This window comes from Lissotriton vulgaris, chromosome 12 (assembly GCF_964263255.1).
Source record: "Lissotriton vulgaris chromosome 12, aLisVul1.2, whole genome shotgun sequence".
NCBI classification, from domain to species: domain Eukaryota; kingdom Metazoa; phylum Chordata; class Amphibia; order Caudata; family Salamandridae; genus Lissotriton; species Lissotriton vulgaris.
In genome coordinates, this window is record NC_141700.1 from 122,601,439 (window position 1) to 122,619,679 (window position 18,241).

Sequence of the window (18,241 nt, forward strand, 5' to 3'; positions counted from 1 at the left end):
TCAGTTTCGAAGAGGCACTCAGCACTCTCACCATGAAATACGCCAATTTCACCATTTTAGGCGACTTAAATTTCCATTTGGACAAACTTGACGACCCTAACACAATATGGCTAAATGAACTAACCGATATTCTGGGGCTGGAAATACTAACCAAAAAGCCCACACACAAAGCAGGTCACATCCTGGATTGCATTTGCACCAATCTCACTACTCTAACTATAGCAACCCCCCTGCCTCAAACGTGGACCGACCACTGGCTGATCCCTTTCAACCTCGTTCTAAAAAACAGGGCAAACACTCCCAATCTAAAAGTCGACACCCAGGCACAGACAGATTGGAAGAAACTAGTAAACTCCCCTAATCTGCACCTCGTCGCTGAGAACTCAAAACCCCTCCCCACTGGTTGCACTGAAACAGACTACAGCAATTTCTGTACATGGATCACAGATCTAGGCGGACCCCCCAACCCGCAAAAAGCGAGAAAAAAGCAAAACAAAAAACGTGCCCCATGGTTCTCCCCCCACCTTAAAGACATGCGCTCAGAGGTTAGAACCCTCGAAAAGAAATGGCGCCGCAGCTATAGTGATACTGAACTCCTAGACTACAAAACTGCTAGGAAACATTATCACGCAATGATAAAAACCGCCAAAAAAGAGCATTTTCTTGAGGCCATCACTATGTCCAACAACAATCAAAAGCAAATCTTCAAAATAGTAGATGACTTCATGAATCCCAGAATCCTCAGGCAAGAGATTCCACCTTCACCTACCCTGTGCAATTCGATAGCAGACTACTTCGAACAAAAAATTCAAAACCTCATTAAAGATTTTCCAGACCCCCCTGAATCCCTTTTCCAGGAAAATCTACCAACTACTAACAAAAGCCCGCAGCTAAGTAAGTTTGCCCCGGTCAGTCTTGACGAAACTCGCCAAGCTATCCTCTCCATCAAGTCAGGCTCCCCTTTTGATCCGTGTCCCCCTCTGCTGCTCCAAACCATAGTGGACACAGTTAACCCCACTATAAATAACATCATCAACTCTTCCCTTGCCACTGCTGCCATTCCTTCTGAATGGAAACTCGCTGCCGTGAAACCCCTTCAAAAAAAAACCCTAGCTGACCCTACCATACTCTCCAACCTCCGCCCTATATCGCTGCTTCCACTACTGTTCAAACTCACAGAGTCAGCGGTAAACAAACAGCTGACCACATTTCTGGAGGATAACAACCTACTTCACCCGAGCCAGGCAGGTTTCAGAGCAAAACATTCCACGGAGTCAGCCCTCCTACATACGGTGGAGACCCTCAAGACAGCAATGGACCAAGGTAAAAAAGCCGTCTTGATCTTGCTCGACCTGTCGGCGGCCTTTGATACGGTCTCACATCCCGTATTAATTGGCCGCCTGGCGAACTTGGGACTAACAGGAACCGCCCTAAACTGGCTGAAAAACTTCCTTAGCCATAGGAAGCAAGTCACCATACTGGGGAACTATCGTTCAGACGAGAAGGCTCTCAATACAGGGGTGCCACAGGGCTCTAGCCTAAGCCCAATTCTTTTCAACCTGTATATGACCCCCTTGATAGAGCTCATCACCTCCTTCAACATCAGCACAATATCGTACGCTGATGACACTCAGCTCATCCTTGTTCAAGACAACACCACCTCAGCTGAAGAGAATCTGAGAGACTGTCTCACTGCCACCTTTGAATGGATGAGAACTCACCACCTCAAGTGTAACTCAGGGAAAACGGAAATCCTCCCCTTTGGTCAGGACAACCTTTTTTGTCCGAAACAGTGGTGGCCCCAAGATGCTGAGGTCCCGCCAAACACAATCAAATCAGCCCGCAACCTCGGGATTAAGTTTGACGAAGCCCTCTCTTTCAAGCAACAAGCAGGTACCGTGGCAGGGTCCTGCTTTAACATCATCAAGGGCCTGAGAAGGTTCTTCGACCTCCTCCCCCTGACGGCCAGGAAGACAATCGCAGTGGCCCTCATTACATCCCGCTTGGATTACTGCAATAGCATCTACGCAGGTTCCAACAAAAGTGTCCTGCACAAACTGCAGATGGTGCAGAACACCGCAGCCCGCCTAGTACTGAGGCTGCCCAGGAAGTCATCTGCCTCAACAGCACTCAGAACCCTACACTGGCTGCCCATTCATAAAAGAGTACTATTTAAAATCCTACTTATCACCTTCAGAGCCTACCACCAGTCGGGTCCCTCCTATCTGTCCCAAAGGTTTGTAAAATACACCCCCTCTCGATCGCTCAGGTCCTCCAACCTGAACCTACTGGTGGTCCCCAGATTCAGGCTCTCAACCAAAGGTGGAAAAACTTTAGGTTTTTTAGGAGCTAGAGCCTGGAACAAGCTCCCCTCCCAGATGCGTCTGATCCCTTCAGAAAACTTGTTTCGTAAGGCTCTCAAAACCTGGATTTTTAATGCATCTGACAACCTCGTCCAAAAACTAATTTAACCAAACACATTTCAGTCAGCCTCCCCCCCCCCCCCCCTACTAGTCGCCAGCATATTTCCTTTTTTCCCCTCCTCTGTGACACCTTTACCACTAGCACCAAGATGCTCCTTGGAGTGTAAGTCGCGCTCTATAAAAACCATATCATATCATATCATATCATATCACACTGTTCAATGCAAAAATATGCAATGCATATTTCACACACCCACATAGTTGCTGGTAGACTCACGAGTCTCACCTTTACATTGTCCCAACACAACACACACCCTGGTTATAATCATCAGTACCAGCATCCAAAGGTATTCATTCAACAGAAGTATGCATGTGTAGTTTTACACCTTGAGTAACATCAGGGCTGTCAATTGTTGGGCTTATCCAAGGTTCTTGTAGTCTCAATATTGTAAGATCTGGCAATCTGCTAACACTAGGTTACACACTGTGGATGGCTCTTGAGTGTACTTGAGCAATGACTCTGTAACTGTTGTGGTTCATTATGGTACTTTACATGCTGTTGAACCTGACAGTGTAATTTTACAACTATAGTGTGTCAAATTCTGCAAAGCATACTCTGGCAAACTGCTCTTTGCTCCAGTATCTTTCAGGCAGGACATCACTAGTGTAGGAACATGGCCTTGCTCCACATACATTATCTATCCTTCCTGTGATGTTCCTTGCACTATTCACAAGTATGAATCTGTGTTTGCTCTTAGCTGCAGTCACTCAGTGGTCTCTGGATACAACACTGTGACCCACCCAGGTTGTATCACATTGTTCATGAGAAGCAGGGCGTGAGCCTTCTGACATTCATGAGTGGGATATGTTTGTATCACAAGGGATTACACCACACAGTGTGATCTCACCAACAAAGAGAACTCAATGTTGGGAAGCACATGGGGGACAACTGCATATGTCCTTTACAAAATAACCAGAGTCAGAAACATTGACAGCAGCAACAAGCCAACCAGTAATATAGTATCCCATCGGGCGGCATGTCCAAGTGATTTGTCGGACAACTCAATATCCTTGGAGCTTGAGACAGCAACAATCTCATGGAGCCTGTTGCTTATGAGCATTCCTTAATCGTTTCCACGTATTCATGAGGCACGACAACTGAACTTAAACATAGTAAACTCCTCCTCATCCGCTTACCCAATACCTCCTTCTGTAAACTATAATTGAACCTGCTGTTCTGATGCCATACCAAAAGTGCCACCAACCTCATAGCAATAATGACCTAGAGAGAAAGTGGGTGTGTGTCAAGGAGAGAGTGAGGGGTTGTTGGTGGCAAGAGATAGACAAACTAAACAAGAAAGCAGGATGGAGCAAGAGAAAAGATGGGGAGCGAAGCTATTGATAATGACAAAGGGGAAGAAGGAGAGATGGTGAGAAGATGGAGTGATAGTGAAATATTAGTGAATATGAGCTAAAGTAAGGAATGATGAGGATCCTTGTTAATACATTTTATGCTGTGATATCTTATTTAAATGAGTAGAGCATACTATACTGACCAGGGCATCCTGGCGCTGAGCACGTGTGAGTCTAGGCCGACCTGGGGCCAATTGGGACTACTTAAATAGCCGGGTCTTCAGCATCTTGTGGAATTCAAGAAGTGAAGAGGAGGCTCTTATGTGTAGCAGCGGGTTGTTCCCTGATTTAGGAGCGATGTAGGAGAAGGCTCGACTGGAAGATCTAGTTTTCTGTATGCTTAGGGTTTGTGCAAGCATGAATCTGGACAAGCAGCGGGGTGTGGAAGGTTTACGAAAACAGATGTGCTTGTTAAGGTATGCTGGGCCAGTGTTATGTAATGTCTTGAAAGTATAGGTGACAAGTTTGAATTGTGCCCCTTTCTGAATGGTCTGCAGCCTTCTGGTGATTTTTTGTTGTTGATCCCAGTACAGAGGGTGTTCCAGTATTTCACCTTGCTTCTGATAAAGGTGTGTATGATGGTTTTCAGAATGCTGATTGGAAGCCCTTTGAAAATCTTCATCAGCATCTTCACTGCCAGTGTACATTTGCCTTTCATAAAGAAATCTCAGGGTCTGTGTGGCCAAGTGCGTCACCAGTGCTGATGTGAGATGTTTGACTGAGAGCGACCACGCAGGCCTAGCAGCGAGGATCCGATGGACTGCTCCCTGCTCCAGCCACTGGTCAGAGTGCTCAGCGAGAGGGCTGATCTCTAGGACCCAACCCCCAGTACAGGCCCTCCTGCTTGTATTTAGAAGCCCCGGGGCCGCACACCATAGAACAGTGACCCTCTGGGCCACAACCCTGATCATGAGGGGCAATTTTGCACCCTGAGACTGATTGCTCACAGAGCCTGAGTACAAATGGCTCCACATATCATGTTCCGCAGGAGCTACTCCTCGCGGACGTGCCCCATCCTCTGCCGCTACCCTGTTAGAAAGGATCATCCCTTACCAGTGTGCACGCTCATGCTCAAGAGGCAGCAGGAGCTCGAGGACTGCTGGAGGCAAATTTCTAATGAGAATGCACCCTCAACCCACTGGACCACCCAAATGAAGTACCAAAACACTGTGGCAGTCAAGAAGGGGGACGACGGAACCCGATTACAAAAAAGGACTTCTAAACGGGTCTGGTGGATCTTTACGACAAAATAGCAATCATAGCGACTACCCAGATGCAGGCATTAAAAGCTGACCTTGCCTCCAGCCTCTCCAAGCTCACAACAGAAATTCAGGTATTGGGTGAGTGAGTGGTGACCCATTAATCCAACATAATGGCCAAGAGCTAGGAATTTAGCACGCTGCAGAAACAGAGCAGCAAGGCAGACGAGGAGATATACATACTGTGGGAGAAATGCAAAGACCTGGAGGATAGATCGAGACACAATAATATTCGTATACGCTATGCAGCGAAATGAGAAGATAGAGGTGATGTGGTTTGATACTGTGCAAACTGGTTCTATGCTATCCTCCGTGACGAGAACTCGTGTGAGATCCCGATTGATAATGCACATACAGTAAGGGAACCGAGGTCGGCTCCCCAGCTCTAGACAGAGAGATATAATTGTGAAATTGTTCTCCTCACAACTGAAGTACAAGATAATATGGGAGGCCAGAAAAGCTTACCAAATAGTTTTCAGGACCAACGCATCAAACTGTACCAGGACCTTTCTCAAGCTACACTGACCAAGAGGCAGATCTTAGGCGCAGTGTTGGAGGAACTGCAACAGTGACAGATGCGCTAAAGATGGGTCCTCTTGCCCTTCACCTTGTGGTTTCAATTGAACTCCAAATCTCATACAGTACGCACCCCGGAGGAAGCCCAAGAGATACCTGGACCATTGTAGGAGAGTTCGCTGCCACCCACGAAAGAGGATAAGATCGCAGGGCAACTCATCATCACGCTCTACTCCCTCCGTTTGGTGTGGGAGACAAGAGTTTGAGTGGAGGGAAAGGGAGATTTGGATTAGAGGGAGGAGGACAGTTAGAGAGTTGTTTGACTTGTTTATCCTTCCCAGGGGATTTCATTTAGAGCACGTGTCTTCTGGTAGCAGGCTTGGAGACTCACCATGGTGTAGTATAGCCCAGACTTCATAAATTAATACCTTCGCTTATTTTCTAGTGCAATGGTTAGATTGATATCATGGAATCTAAACGGCCTGAACTCACCAGCTAACCACCACAAGATATGGCAGGGCTTGCGTGAAATCAACCCAGTCATAGTTTGTCTACAGAGGACCCACCTGAGACTTACATATATCTATTTCATGAAGCATATGGCCAGATGGATGACCATTCCATTTTGCAAGTCTCAAATTGCGACGTTTTGAGACTTGTAATTGGTGACTCGCAAAATGGAATGTACAACAGTGTTTTAGACACTGTTTGCGATTCCTAATGGGGTCGCTAAAGACCCACCTCATTAATATTAATGAGATAGGTCGCTGTTTGCTACCCCTTACGAAACTCACATTTCACTGGGATGGAGGCATGCTGGGGAAATCAAACCACCATGTCTATGTTTGCTTTTTTAAATAAAGCATCTTTTTTTCCAAATGCATCTAGTTTTCCTTAATAGAAAATGGGATGCGTTTAAAAGAAAAAAATTAAAAGTAATTTTCATATTTTAAGGGGAGGTAGTGGTCTGTCGGACCAATGACGGATCTTAAAAAATATTTTTGCATATATTTACAGAGGGGGAGGGTTCTCCTGATGACCCCTTCCCATTTGAAACTGGCTAACCACCTATTTGGAGTAGGTGGTAACTGCACTTGTTTTGTGACCTCTTTTGCGGTCTCAAAACAATGATACATACCAGTGCGACTTGCTATTAGGAAGGGGAGCCCTTGGCACGCCCCTTACAAAGAGCGACTCGCAAACCCTATTTTATAAGTCCGTAACAGGGTTTGTACATGCCACAACCTCTTTAGTGGTTGTAAATGGACTGATTGCCTGTGTGTGACTGCTAAAATGGGTCGTACATCTGGCACTTAGACTTTTTCCCTCTCAATACTTCGACTCCATGAGAAGCAAGAAAATGAGTGTAATGATCGCTCTACACAAAGACTTCCCCCTTGAGGTAAGGTGGGTGATCTCAGATAGGGATGAAGGGAGGTTTGTATACGTGAATGGGGAGCATCCTGAACAACGACTCCGGAACAATGAGTTCCGGAGTCATGCAAGCCGAACAATGACTTGCACGAACGACTTAGCCTGAAACACTCATGTGCGTGGTTCAGGCTAAGATGGTCTAGTGTTCGGGATGGGCAGTCCATAGGAGGTTTGGAGGAACAGGAAAGGTCAGACAGGTTTAGGGTGTGGAGGGGATTGAGTATTAGTTTTTAGGGGTGGGAGGGGTTCGGGATAGATTTTAGAGGGTTGGCTGGTTCGAGTTAGTTTTAAGGGGGAGGGGTGGGGTGGTTCGTATTTGTTTTTAGGGGTTTGGGATCGTTTTAAGGGGTGGGAGGGTATGTGTAAGTTTTTAGAGGGGGGAGGGGTTGGAGTTAGATTTAAGGGAGTGGGGGGTTTGTATTCGTAGGGGTGGAGGGGGTTCGAGTTAGATTTTAGGGGGAGGGAGGGGATAGTGTTAGTTTTTAAGTGGTGGGAGGGGTTTGTGTAAGTTTTCAGAGGGGGGAGGGGTTGGAGTTAGATTTAAGGGAGTGGGGGGGTTGTATTAGTTCCTAGGGGTGGGGGGGTTCGAGTTAGATTTTAGGGGGAGGGCGGGGATTCGTGTTAGTTTTTAGGGGGGTCCTATTCGTTTTTATGGGTTGGGGAGGTTGTGATCGTTTTTAGGGGATGGGAGGGGTTTGTGTTAGTTTTTAGGGGGTCGGCTGGTTCGAGTTAGTTTTAAGGGGGAGGGGTGGGGGGGGTTCGTATTTGTTTTTAGGAGTTTGGGATCGTTTTAAGGGGTGGGAGGGGTTTGTGTAAGTTTTTAGAGGGCGGAGGGGTTGGAGTTAGATTTAAGGGAGTGGGGGGGTTGTATTAGTTCTTAGGGGTGGGGGGTTCGAGTTAGATTTTAGGGGGTGAGTGGGGATTCGTGTTAGTTTTTAGGGGGTTCCTATTAGTTTTTATGGGTTGGGGAGGTTGTGATCATTTTTAGGGGATGGGAGAGGTTTGTGTTAGTTTTTAGGGGGTCGGCTGGTTCGAGTTAGTTTTAAGGGGGAGGGGTGGGGGGTTCGTATTTGTTTTTAGGGGTTTGGGATCGTTTTAAGGGGTGGGAGGGGTTTGTGTAAGTTTTTAGAGGGCGGAGGGGTTGGAGTTAGATTTAAGGGAGTGGGGGGTTTGTATTAGTTCTTAGGGGTGGGGGGGGTTCGAGTTAGATTTTAGGGGGTGGGTGGGGATTCGTGTTAGTTTTTAGGGGGTGGGAGGGGTTCGTGTTATTTATTAGGAGTTTGGGGGAGTTCATGTAAGTTTTTAGGAGTGGGAGGTGGGGGGGTAAAGGGTAGATTTTAGGGAGTGGGAGGGGTTCGGAATAGATTATAGGGGGTGGTTTGCAATGCATTTCTTTATCACAAAATTTGTGGTAAAAGAATGCGTGGTAAAAAAAATCGTTGTGGAGACTCGGTCGTAGTACAGACCGCATGGTTTAGGGAGTCGTTGTTGAGGAACTCGTTGTTCCAACATACAACCATCTGGAGGGTCAGTACCAGAGCGGGCCGATAATGTTCTGAGTGTTCATGCTCCTAACCAAAATCAAGGATCTTCCCTTCTCAACCTCTCGCAAACATTAGGTCACTGGGGACCCTCCAGCCTGCTCTGGGCTGGAGATTTCAATTTAGTTCCAGATGGGACAGTGGACAGACACCCCGAGGGAGCTGCTCCTAGAATTTACTGACATAGGCCTGGAGGGTTGTAAACCCTGTTAAACAGATCAATATGTTCTTTTCTCATGCCCACAAGTCCTATTAATGTTTGGACCAGAACTAGAAAACAGAAGACATACCAGGAAGCCAGGAACCCATCACCCACAGCATGACGGTGCCTCGGACCATGCTGTGGTCACTTGTTTGGAGACCCATCACGCGGGGCCTCTTTGTCCCCCACTGTGTAGGTTTAATGTCTCCCTCCGAAAGGGCACAGTGGCAGGACCGGAGCTGCACACATCCATTGCACAGTTCTTTTAAAACAACATTAAATAGGGAGATTTATGTAAATACTTTAAGGGATGCATTTAAGGTGTTTTTTTGGAAACAATGCATAGCCGAAAGGGCATGGCTGTGGCAGATAGGGGATTCCCACAAGGGTGCATTAGAGACCAAACATAAACAAGCCACAGAACATCTTCAGACCTCGGGCTCCTTAAAGGACCTACGGGCTATGACCTTCCTCAGGGGTTCACTTGATATATGGAGGACAGTGAGGTTGCAAAAAGCACTAGTGCGCCCACGTCAAATGTTTTATGAGAAGAGCAACAAGACAGGGTCACTGTTGGCTTGGAGTTTAAGCACCCAAGCAGCCTCCAAGAGAAGGATAGTGACTCTGCGTACAGTGGAGAGGTGAAACCTTGCGCAAAACCTGTGACAAATCAAGGGCATTTCAGGACTTCTATGCCTCGCTCTGTACGTCAGACCCAGTATCCATGTGTGATGTGGAGGCTTCCTTTGCAGAGGCCCAGCTCCCTAGGATCATGAAAGCCAGCAATGGCCCCTTGGAAGAACTAATCAAAGGAGAGGAGGTTGCGAGGTCTACCTCGGATCTGCACCCCGGCAAAGCATCGGGCCCTGATGGCTTCACAAATAGTTTTTTTTATATTGTCATTCTTCATTGATTTCACATCTAGAGACCATCTTTAAATTCCTTCTTATCCTGAAGCCACTGTCACGTTAACTCATAAACCCAGGAAGCCTGCTGACGAATGCAGGGCATACCGGTCCATAGCGTTACTGAATTGTGATATGAACATTTTCACAAAGCTGCTTGCAAAGTTTCCCTCTTATGCTATACCTTATTGACCCGGATCAATCAGGCTTTGTCCACCATAGACAGGCCGCTCACAATATTACGAGCGTCTTGCATTTAATAGCGAAAGCAGTTGCTGATCCTGTCCTTGGATGCTGAAAAAGTGTTTGACAGGGTCAGCTGTCCCTTTATCACCGGTATCCTGGAGATAGTGGGCTTCGGCCCACAGATGCAGACCTGATTGGGCGCCAGTTATCAGAACCCTACGGCCCGAGTCCTGGCCCGAGTCCCTTTTAGGAGAGGGACCACACAGGGCTGCCCGCTTTCACCTCTGCTATTTGTCATAGTATTCAAGTCACTTGTGGGCGTCATTTGATGGAATAAGGCTATTAGGGGTATGCCCTTCACAGGAGACCAACATGTTACACAATTGTTCGCCAATGATATCTTCCTCTCTCTAACAGATGCACTATAGTTGATTCCTCAGGTGACAGGCCTCCTGGAGAGTTTTGAGAAGGTAACCAGGTTCATGGTGAGCCTAACCAAATCTGAGATGCTTGGGGTTGGACTTCCTCAATAGGTGATGGCTGTGTGTCATCTATTGCCACTCTCTGATGGGCCCCAGGCAAAAAGCTAAGATATCTGGGAATGTATCACACACCACTGTTTCACATGCTATATGCTGCCAATTACCCTACACTGCCAGATGCTTTTAGGACTGATCGCCATAAGAAGAGGCACTTGTGTGTCTCATGGTTGGGTAAGGTAGCAATCCAAGCGCTAGCGCTCCCAGAAAGTGATCTCCACAATTTGTGGAGGGATATAGATAGTGGTTGTTGTATGAAACTTTAGCTCCACTGGGTCCACATAGGCGTGAGGGTCTTGGGTCATGCTCCATGGGCTGTCCCCTGGCTCCCAAAATGCTTTAGACCCACGGTTGCTAAAGCTTAGAGATTCTCAAACTAAATTCAACAAATGGGACATGCACCAGGGGCGGTGTGCTAACAACTTCCCCCATCTCATTTATACCTGGATTTCTCGCCAGGAATGTTTACACAATTGGACAAGTTGGGAAGGGAGTATAATTTTACATGACCTTTTTGAGAGCTAGGGCATTTAAAGTTTCCTGCAAGGCAAATAGTCCTAACAGTTTACGAAAACTGAGTGCCTGAGATACTTTCAGCTCCAACACTGGGCCCAAAACCGGCCCCCACCCCGCTAGCCCACCGGGGAAATGCCCGTTGCCCGCTACGCTCAGTCCGGCCCTGGTGAGATGATGATGAATGGAAGGGGATTATCGGCATGTGTGGTGGTCCTGTCCCAACCTGTCATGTTACTGGAAAGAGATCCTTAGCCACATCAGGAGTGTGATGGGATACCCTCTGAAATGTGATATAATACTGGGCCTCTGACCTGCGGAAATTGTGATCCTACCCAAGGTGAACTGGAGAATAATATTTAATATGCTACAGTGGTGAAATAACTCTTTTCTCTATGCTGGAGGACCACAATAGTCCCCTCCATGCAAGAGTGGTCGGGCCCACTGCGGTCACTCCACGCCATAAAAAGTCAACATGGAGCCTCGCTGACATGCACTATAGATTTGATGCACTTTGGTGGCCCTTGGTGGCATATCTTTCGGGCAACCGATGGACCACTGTTTGACTGCCACAGATTTTATTTATTTTTTATTTTACAGTTTTATATAGCGCGAACTTGACACAAATCGGGTATCAGAGCGCTTTACACAGCACCAGTTACATTACATGAGGACATAGTCATTTTTTTCTGTTAGGCGCAGGGAGATTAAGTGATTAGCCCAGAATCACAGGATGTTCAGCTGTCATTGCCGAGACTCGAACCCAGTTCCCCAGCCCTAGCCGTTAGGCCAACATCCTTGTAGTTGTTACATTTGGTGGATTGGGGGTGATATGGGGGGGGGGGGGGAACTCCCAAGACACCCTGATCACCAATGTCGCTCCTGGAACTTATTGTGTGATGGGTAAGACTAAGTGGTCCACATCAACTTTGTGCTGTTGTATCCTGCCTTTTCTAGTTGTATTCCTCATGCAAACTTGTTATATGCTGCAGGGGGTATTCTTGCTTTTCTTTTTGACTTTGTGTTATTTTTCTATATGCAAACTCCGATAAAATGTATTAACCCCTTCGATGCTCATGACAAGCTCAGCTCGTCATGACCACACCCTCTAACATTATGGCCCAGCACAGCAGAGAAATATGTGCAGCATCCAGGTGGTTAAAAAAAGAAAGAAATCCCTCACTGGATCAGAGCAGCACCGCCTTCTGCAGCAAGATTGCGTGGAGTGCAGTCATTATCTGCGAGATGACCGTCGGGCACAAGCTCGGTGGGGTCTCGGTAGAGAGGGGGCCCCTGCAGTAAGTTGGAGCCACTCTCATCCAGATATATCTGTCCGGGAGTCCAAATCAGCCGTTAAACCCTACTTCCTCGAGTCTTTCTGATAGGCATCAGGCCTCTCTCGTCCGTTGTGTATTCATTCCTTATCTGCCGCTGCAAGCCCTGCCCAGACTTCAGACCTCAGCGCCATCATTCACTGATCTTATGCACTCTGACTTGCCATACGTGTTTGGGGAAAAGACATTGGGTGCTCACGAGATTTAATGACATCGTGAGTGTGCCAGGCAATCCCTCAACAATGTTTCCCCACCTACAATCATGACATTTTTACATATTTGTAGATTTTATCTAGAGAGGAGTTCTTGACTCCAAATGATGTAGCAGTTATCTCAGTCTTTACACTTCTTTTTCTATTGATATTAGACTTAACGCATATTAAATACAGCCTCACAACATGCCCTGCAAATCAATGTCCTCCACTCCAGAAGCCTCCCTGAGGCTTGCAAGCAGGAACCCCAGTAGTTATAATGCAGCTTAAACAAGAAATAACATGTCCTCTGTGGGTAATATGGAGGCAAATTCCTCAAGGGCAACTATGATATGATCATCACCAAAGAGCTGGAAATATTAACAATGTTTTTGTAGCTGATTAGATGGCAGGTAGATCAGTGCTTAATTTGAGCCGGGGTTTCCATGTGCTTAGCACTGGCACTTAATTTTCAACACCCTACTTAGGACAGTCTGCCAAATGGTGGCGCTACTCATCTAATTTAGAGTTTGAGCAGAACAATGGTTGTTTATGAATTTAATACACATTAAATATTACTAATACCCACCTCCCCAGCCATTCCTTTAGCTTTCGGGACCTGGAATAATCTCGCTTGCAGGCGAGAGAGAGGGTTCGTAGTTGTTTTGCCAGCGATGACAGGGGCGATGGGTGGTGCAAGTTCCAGTGGTCTCCTGCTCAGGGCTCTGGCACTTATTATTATACAAATTAAACACTGACTGGTAGACAGGTCCAACACAATGTTCAGAATGAACAGACTTGTCCATTCAAACTTCAACTTCCCCCATGAGGAGGCACAGAAGCAGGACCCTAGTCATGATAATGCTGGTGAAACCCAAAAATAACATATTATGCGTGGGCAGTAAGACGTTCTAGTGGGAACCCCGCAATCGCAACAAAGACCTTGGGCTGTGTCAGATAGAAGAAGCACTTCAAGTATTGAATTTAAGGCACGTCTCTGCCCCAGTTTTGGGTTGAGTGTTGTCTTAAATAGTTGGAGAGCTGTAACAGCATCATTTTACTTCCATTAAACGATTTTAAATGGTTACTTGCCAGAGGAAAATTAAAAGCATGTGGTGCTTTTGGCTGGAAATGTATAACCATGAGTTGACATATCAAGTAAACAAGAGAACATAAAAAAACAACAAAAACAAGGTAACAAGTACAAATACAACAGAAGACATCACCGCTCAACAAAATGCCACACAAGAAGTATACATAAACATTCCTGCCACACATTATCAAATCCAGAAACCTGCTTCCGTAATACAGTGGCAGGAGGTATGTGAACCAAGCACAGCCTTAACTAACCACCAAGGACAGGAAATAGCACCAGGTAAAGATGTTTTGGCATCCAGCACATGATCACTATCAAATAGCTTGGGATCCATTCGGATATTTATGCAGCTGATCCGATAGCACAAAGATCAGTCAATGGTATGAGAGACATTGAAGAGACTTATCTATAAATGCCTCACCTTATTCACAAAGCCCTCAGAACCAGCAAGGTAAAGTGAGAACTTTATTGAAGTTTATTCAAAACATCACAAAGTATGATCAAAACAATAGTTTACACAGAATCCCCAAATAGTTAAGAATACATTTCGCAACAAATCTAACATCCAAGTTCAGTAGGTTTGCAAATAATGTTAAATATTCGTCCTCTGCACAGTTGTAGGTTAACTTGCCAGGTTGCAATGACAGTTTAAAACTGCACACACAGGCTCTGCAATGGCAGGTATGGGACATGTTTAAAGGGCTACTGAGTGGGTGACACAATCCATGCTGCAGGCCTACAACTAGTATTTAATTTACCGGCCCTGAGCACGTATAGTGTACTGTACTAGATACGTACAAGTAAATTAAATATGCCAATTGTGGATTAGCTAATGTTATCATGTTTAGAGTACAGAGCGTGTATGCTTACGCACTGGTTAGCTATGGTAAAGTACCCAGAATCCTAAAGCCAGCAACAATTATGTCAGTAAAACAGGAGGTCAGGGGGCAAAATGTCAGGAGAAACCACACCAAGGATGCCAGGGCTAACAGTGCCCATTAAGGCAGACAAACTCCATTAGGTGCTATTCATTGTACCTGATTAATTCTTACCCAGCACTATTCGAATTCATAGTGTGCAATAAATGAAGGCCGAAATAACAGGCCGCATGTGAAGTGGCTCTCAATTTTGGCGGTAATAAAGTTGAAATTAATTCATGAAGATGTTTGATAACACTTGTGGCAACAATCCTTATTTTTTCAGTCTAAATCCTTTGTCATTAAAAAGAGGTAACATGACCACTGCATCGATGTACTACTCCACGCTTTAATAGCCCTCTACATGACAATTAAATTTTTTGGACACCAGCAAAACATTTAGAAACGTTTGCAAATGATAAAAAGAAGGAATTCATAAAAAGTAAATCATCCACGTAGCTTTTCTCAACCATCTTCTATTTAAGAGGACTATTATTTTTTGGGTTAAAGTTGTTAGATCAGTGAACACTAGCCTTAGGATTTTAAGACATAGTTTCTTAAATGTCCAGAGTGATTATACCCACAAACCTATGATCTCTCAAAGCAGTCTTAATTAGTGTATTGGTTTCAACTATTTATGAGCATTTATCACCCAGCAACGCTGCCACTACATCACAGATGGTCTAGTGATCACAAGCTTCAAGTGAACATGAGAACCACAGTTCAAATTTATTTTGCGTTTATCTCCAAGAACGTCACCTAGCTAACCCAGAGCACACCTTTGGTCTTGGACCGATGCATAATCTCTTCCATCTAGGGTAAGTGTGGAATGCCACACGCGCACTAAAGTGGAGAGCTCATTCTGAGACACTCCTGTTGAGGGAAGTCTTCATCTTCATCCTGAGTTAACTGAGACTCATCTTGAAAAGCCTTCTGAAGGGCCCGCTTTATGGTGGTCTTGCTTCCCCGCCGCAGGACACTGCCCACTAGAAAGTATAGTATAGGGTTGATGCTACTGTTAATGCAGAAGCAGTAACAGGCAACCATCCCAAATGCAGGTGGCATAGTGAGAAGATCAAACACAACAAGAAAAGTCATTATACAGATTACCACAGAGAGGGAAAGAAATGCTAATACGGTGATGAGAATGAGGATGGAGGGCCTCACGCTGTGGCGCCTCTGTGATTTCTTGCAAACTTTGCTGAGCAGGACCAGATTGGATAGAAGCATTACTGGTGTTAAAATTAAAAAATATAAAACAGCCTCAAATATGGCAAATTCTTTAGACATTCCATATGTAAAAGCAAAAAAGGTTTCTGTTGCAGCCAACATACTGGAAAAGGCCCATAAAATGATGCACACAATGGTGGTCTGGTAGGTGGGACGGTGACATCGATACCAAATTGGGTAAACAATAGAGAGGCACCTCTCCACACTGATGGCGGTGAGGAAGTACAGGCTGCTCTGATACCCAAACGCAGTTACAAACGTTATGATGTAGAAGGGAAAAGATATCACAATGAATCCGTGTAGAGGCAACAGATGAAGCAGGATGATCAGGAAGGAAAAGAAGAGAAGAAACATAAAATCAGCAATGGACAAGTTTAAAATGTATGTGGTAAAATGTGTTCTGGCGATGCGAACCATGAGGTACCATAGAGTCATCCCATTCCCAACCAGTCCAAACAAACAAATGAACAAGAGGCTGTAGGATTGGGCCAGTAGAATTGAAGTCTGAGAAGCATAATCTATGTCTCTGGTATTAAGGTCTTCTTCCATTTCAGCAGAACTCGGAGAGATGGTATTATGATCCTTCATAGATGAACCTGTGGTACCACAAGTTGTTCCTCTGACCTGTGAGAGATATTAACAGAGATGAGAACACAGAATATGTTGATATGGACAGTGCATTTCAGCATTTCTCTTACAATTGAATCAGGACTTAAAAGGGACAGTTTTCTGCTCTTTCATCACAAACTTTAGTTGTTCTGTTAAAATCAAAATGGGTAGTTGGCCCACAAGGAAGTCCTTGAGGAAACTACCCTTCTTGTTACCTCCATTAAGTCCCACACAGAGGAATCGCTAAGAGGTGTTCGAAGGCCACGCTCCCCTTTCTCCACCAGTCTGCAAACGTACCTCCTGGCACACTACTGGTTGGGGGATGAAGTCCACTTTACTGCAGAGGGACCTTGGGGGGCACAAAGCCCTGCTGGGTGCTCCTATAAGTCCTAAGCAGCGGAATTCCTGAGAGCTGGTTGGAGGCCAAGCCCTTTTTCTCCACCTCTCTGCAAACATGACTGCTAGTTAAAAAAAACTTTGAAATTCTATTAAAAACAACAACGGTTTCAGGGACATTATAGATAGGAATTAGCATTTACAAAACCATAGAAATTCACTGAAAAACCACAGGTTTCAGGGTCGTTCTAGTTAGGAATTAGCATTTAAAAATCCTGAGAAATTCACTGAAAAAAAACAAAGGTTACAGGGACATTCAATTTAGTCTGGCATTTCACTCATAAAAAACAGAGAAATTCAGCTGTTATGGTTAGCTGAGCTACCTATAACTCACACCCCCGCAATGCACTAGTGTTGATGACCTCACATATTACATCACTCAGGACATGGTCAGTGACATCACTGATGACATCTCTAAAGACATCACTCATTACATCAGTGATGACATCATACACAGCATCTCTGACGCACCCACTCACACCCCTATAGAATTATTTATACACCCACTGACACTCTTACACAAACATTCACAAACCCATTCATAGAGCCATAGCAGTACTTACACACCCACCCACTGATTCACTGATCTAGTCACACATCCACTCGCTCACCCTGCCACTCATAGACCCACTCACTCGCTAATACAGTCATTGACATATCTACTCATACAGCCATAAAGGCGCTCACACACTGAGTGAGTTACCCATATAACTACTCACACACCTAGACACTCACCCATATGGACACTTACTCACCCAAACAGTTACATATGGATCCACTTACTCATACAAAAAGTAACACATACACACTCAGCCATACAGTCACTGACAGAAGCATCCACTCATCATATAGCCGCTCTCACATTCACTCACTCATGCATGCAGTCACTCTCATACCCTGTCACTCACGTATACTGCCTTTCACATACTGAGCTACTCACCCATACTGACACATGCAACAGTAACCCATACAGCCACTGACTCACCCACTCACTGATCCATACAAGTTGTAACACACCTCCTCACCCACAAACACAGACAACCAGAAAACCATAAACATAGTCAGACAACCAATCAATCACCCATATAGTCATTCACGTACCCACTAACACACTCATACACCCACTTAGACATCAACTGACAGACAGATACGCACATTCACACAGTCACTCACCAGTACATTCACTGAGACACCTAATCCCTCACTTATACACTCATACACCCACTGATCCACCTATACACAGTGGTATATATATTTGACGCTCATGAACTTTTAAAAAACACTCACAGTCACTGGAGGATGTCATCACTGATGTCATTTGAGATATCTTCAGTGATGTCATCAGTGATGTGACTGATCATGTCATGAGTGATGTAATATATGAGCTCATAAGCTGTGCATTGCTGGGCGGGCGCAATTTATAGTTAGCTCAGCTAACTATGACGGTTAAATTTTACTGGTTTTGTACGAGTGAAATGTAATCCTAACTATAACGTCCCTGTAACCTTTGTTTTTTTTCTGTGAAAAAAAAATATAT

At 45.3% G+C, this 18,241-nt stretch overlaps 1 protein-coding gene across 1 annotated transcript; it reads right to left on the reverse strand.

Annotated features, from left to right (window-relative positions):
• Positions 1–14,214: 14,214 nt before the first annotated feature.
• On the reverse strand, positions 14,215–16,611 carry LOC147673607 (proto-oncogene Mas-like). Its single transcript, XM_086946381.1, has 2 exons — positions 16,524–16,611; positions 14,215–16,323 (listed from the first exon to the last, which is right to left on the reverse strand). The coding sequence occupies exons 1-2, from the start codon at positions 16,527–16,529 to the stop codon at positions 15,313–15,315; spliced, it is 1,017 nt and encodes a 338-aa protein (XP_086802507.1). The 5' UTR covers positions 16,530–16,611; the 3' UTR covers positions 14,215–15,312.
• Positions 16,612–18,241: the final 1,630 nt, after the last annotated feature.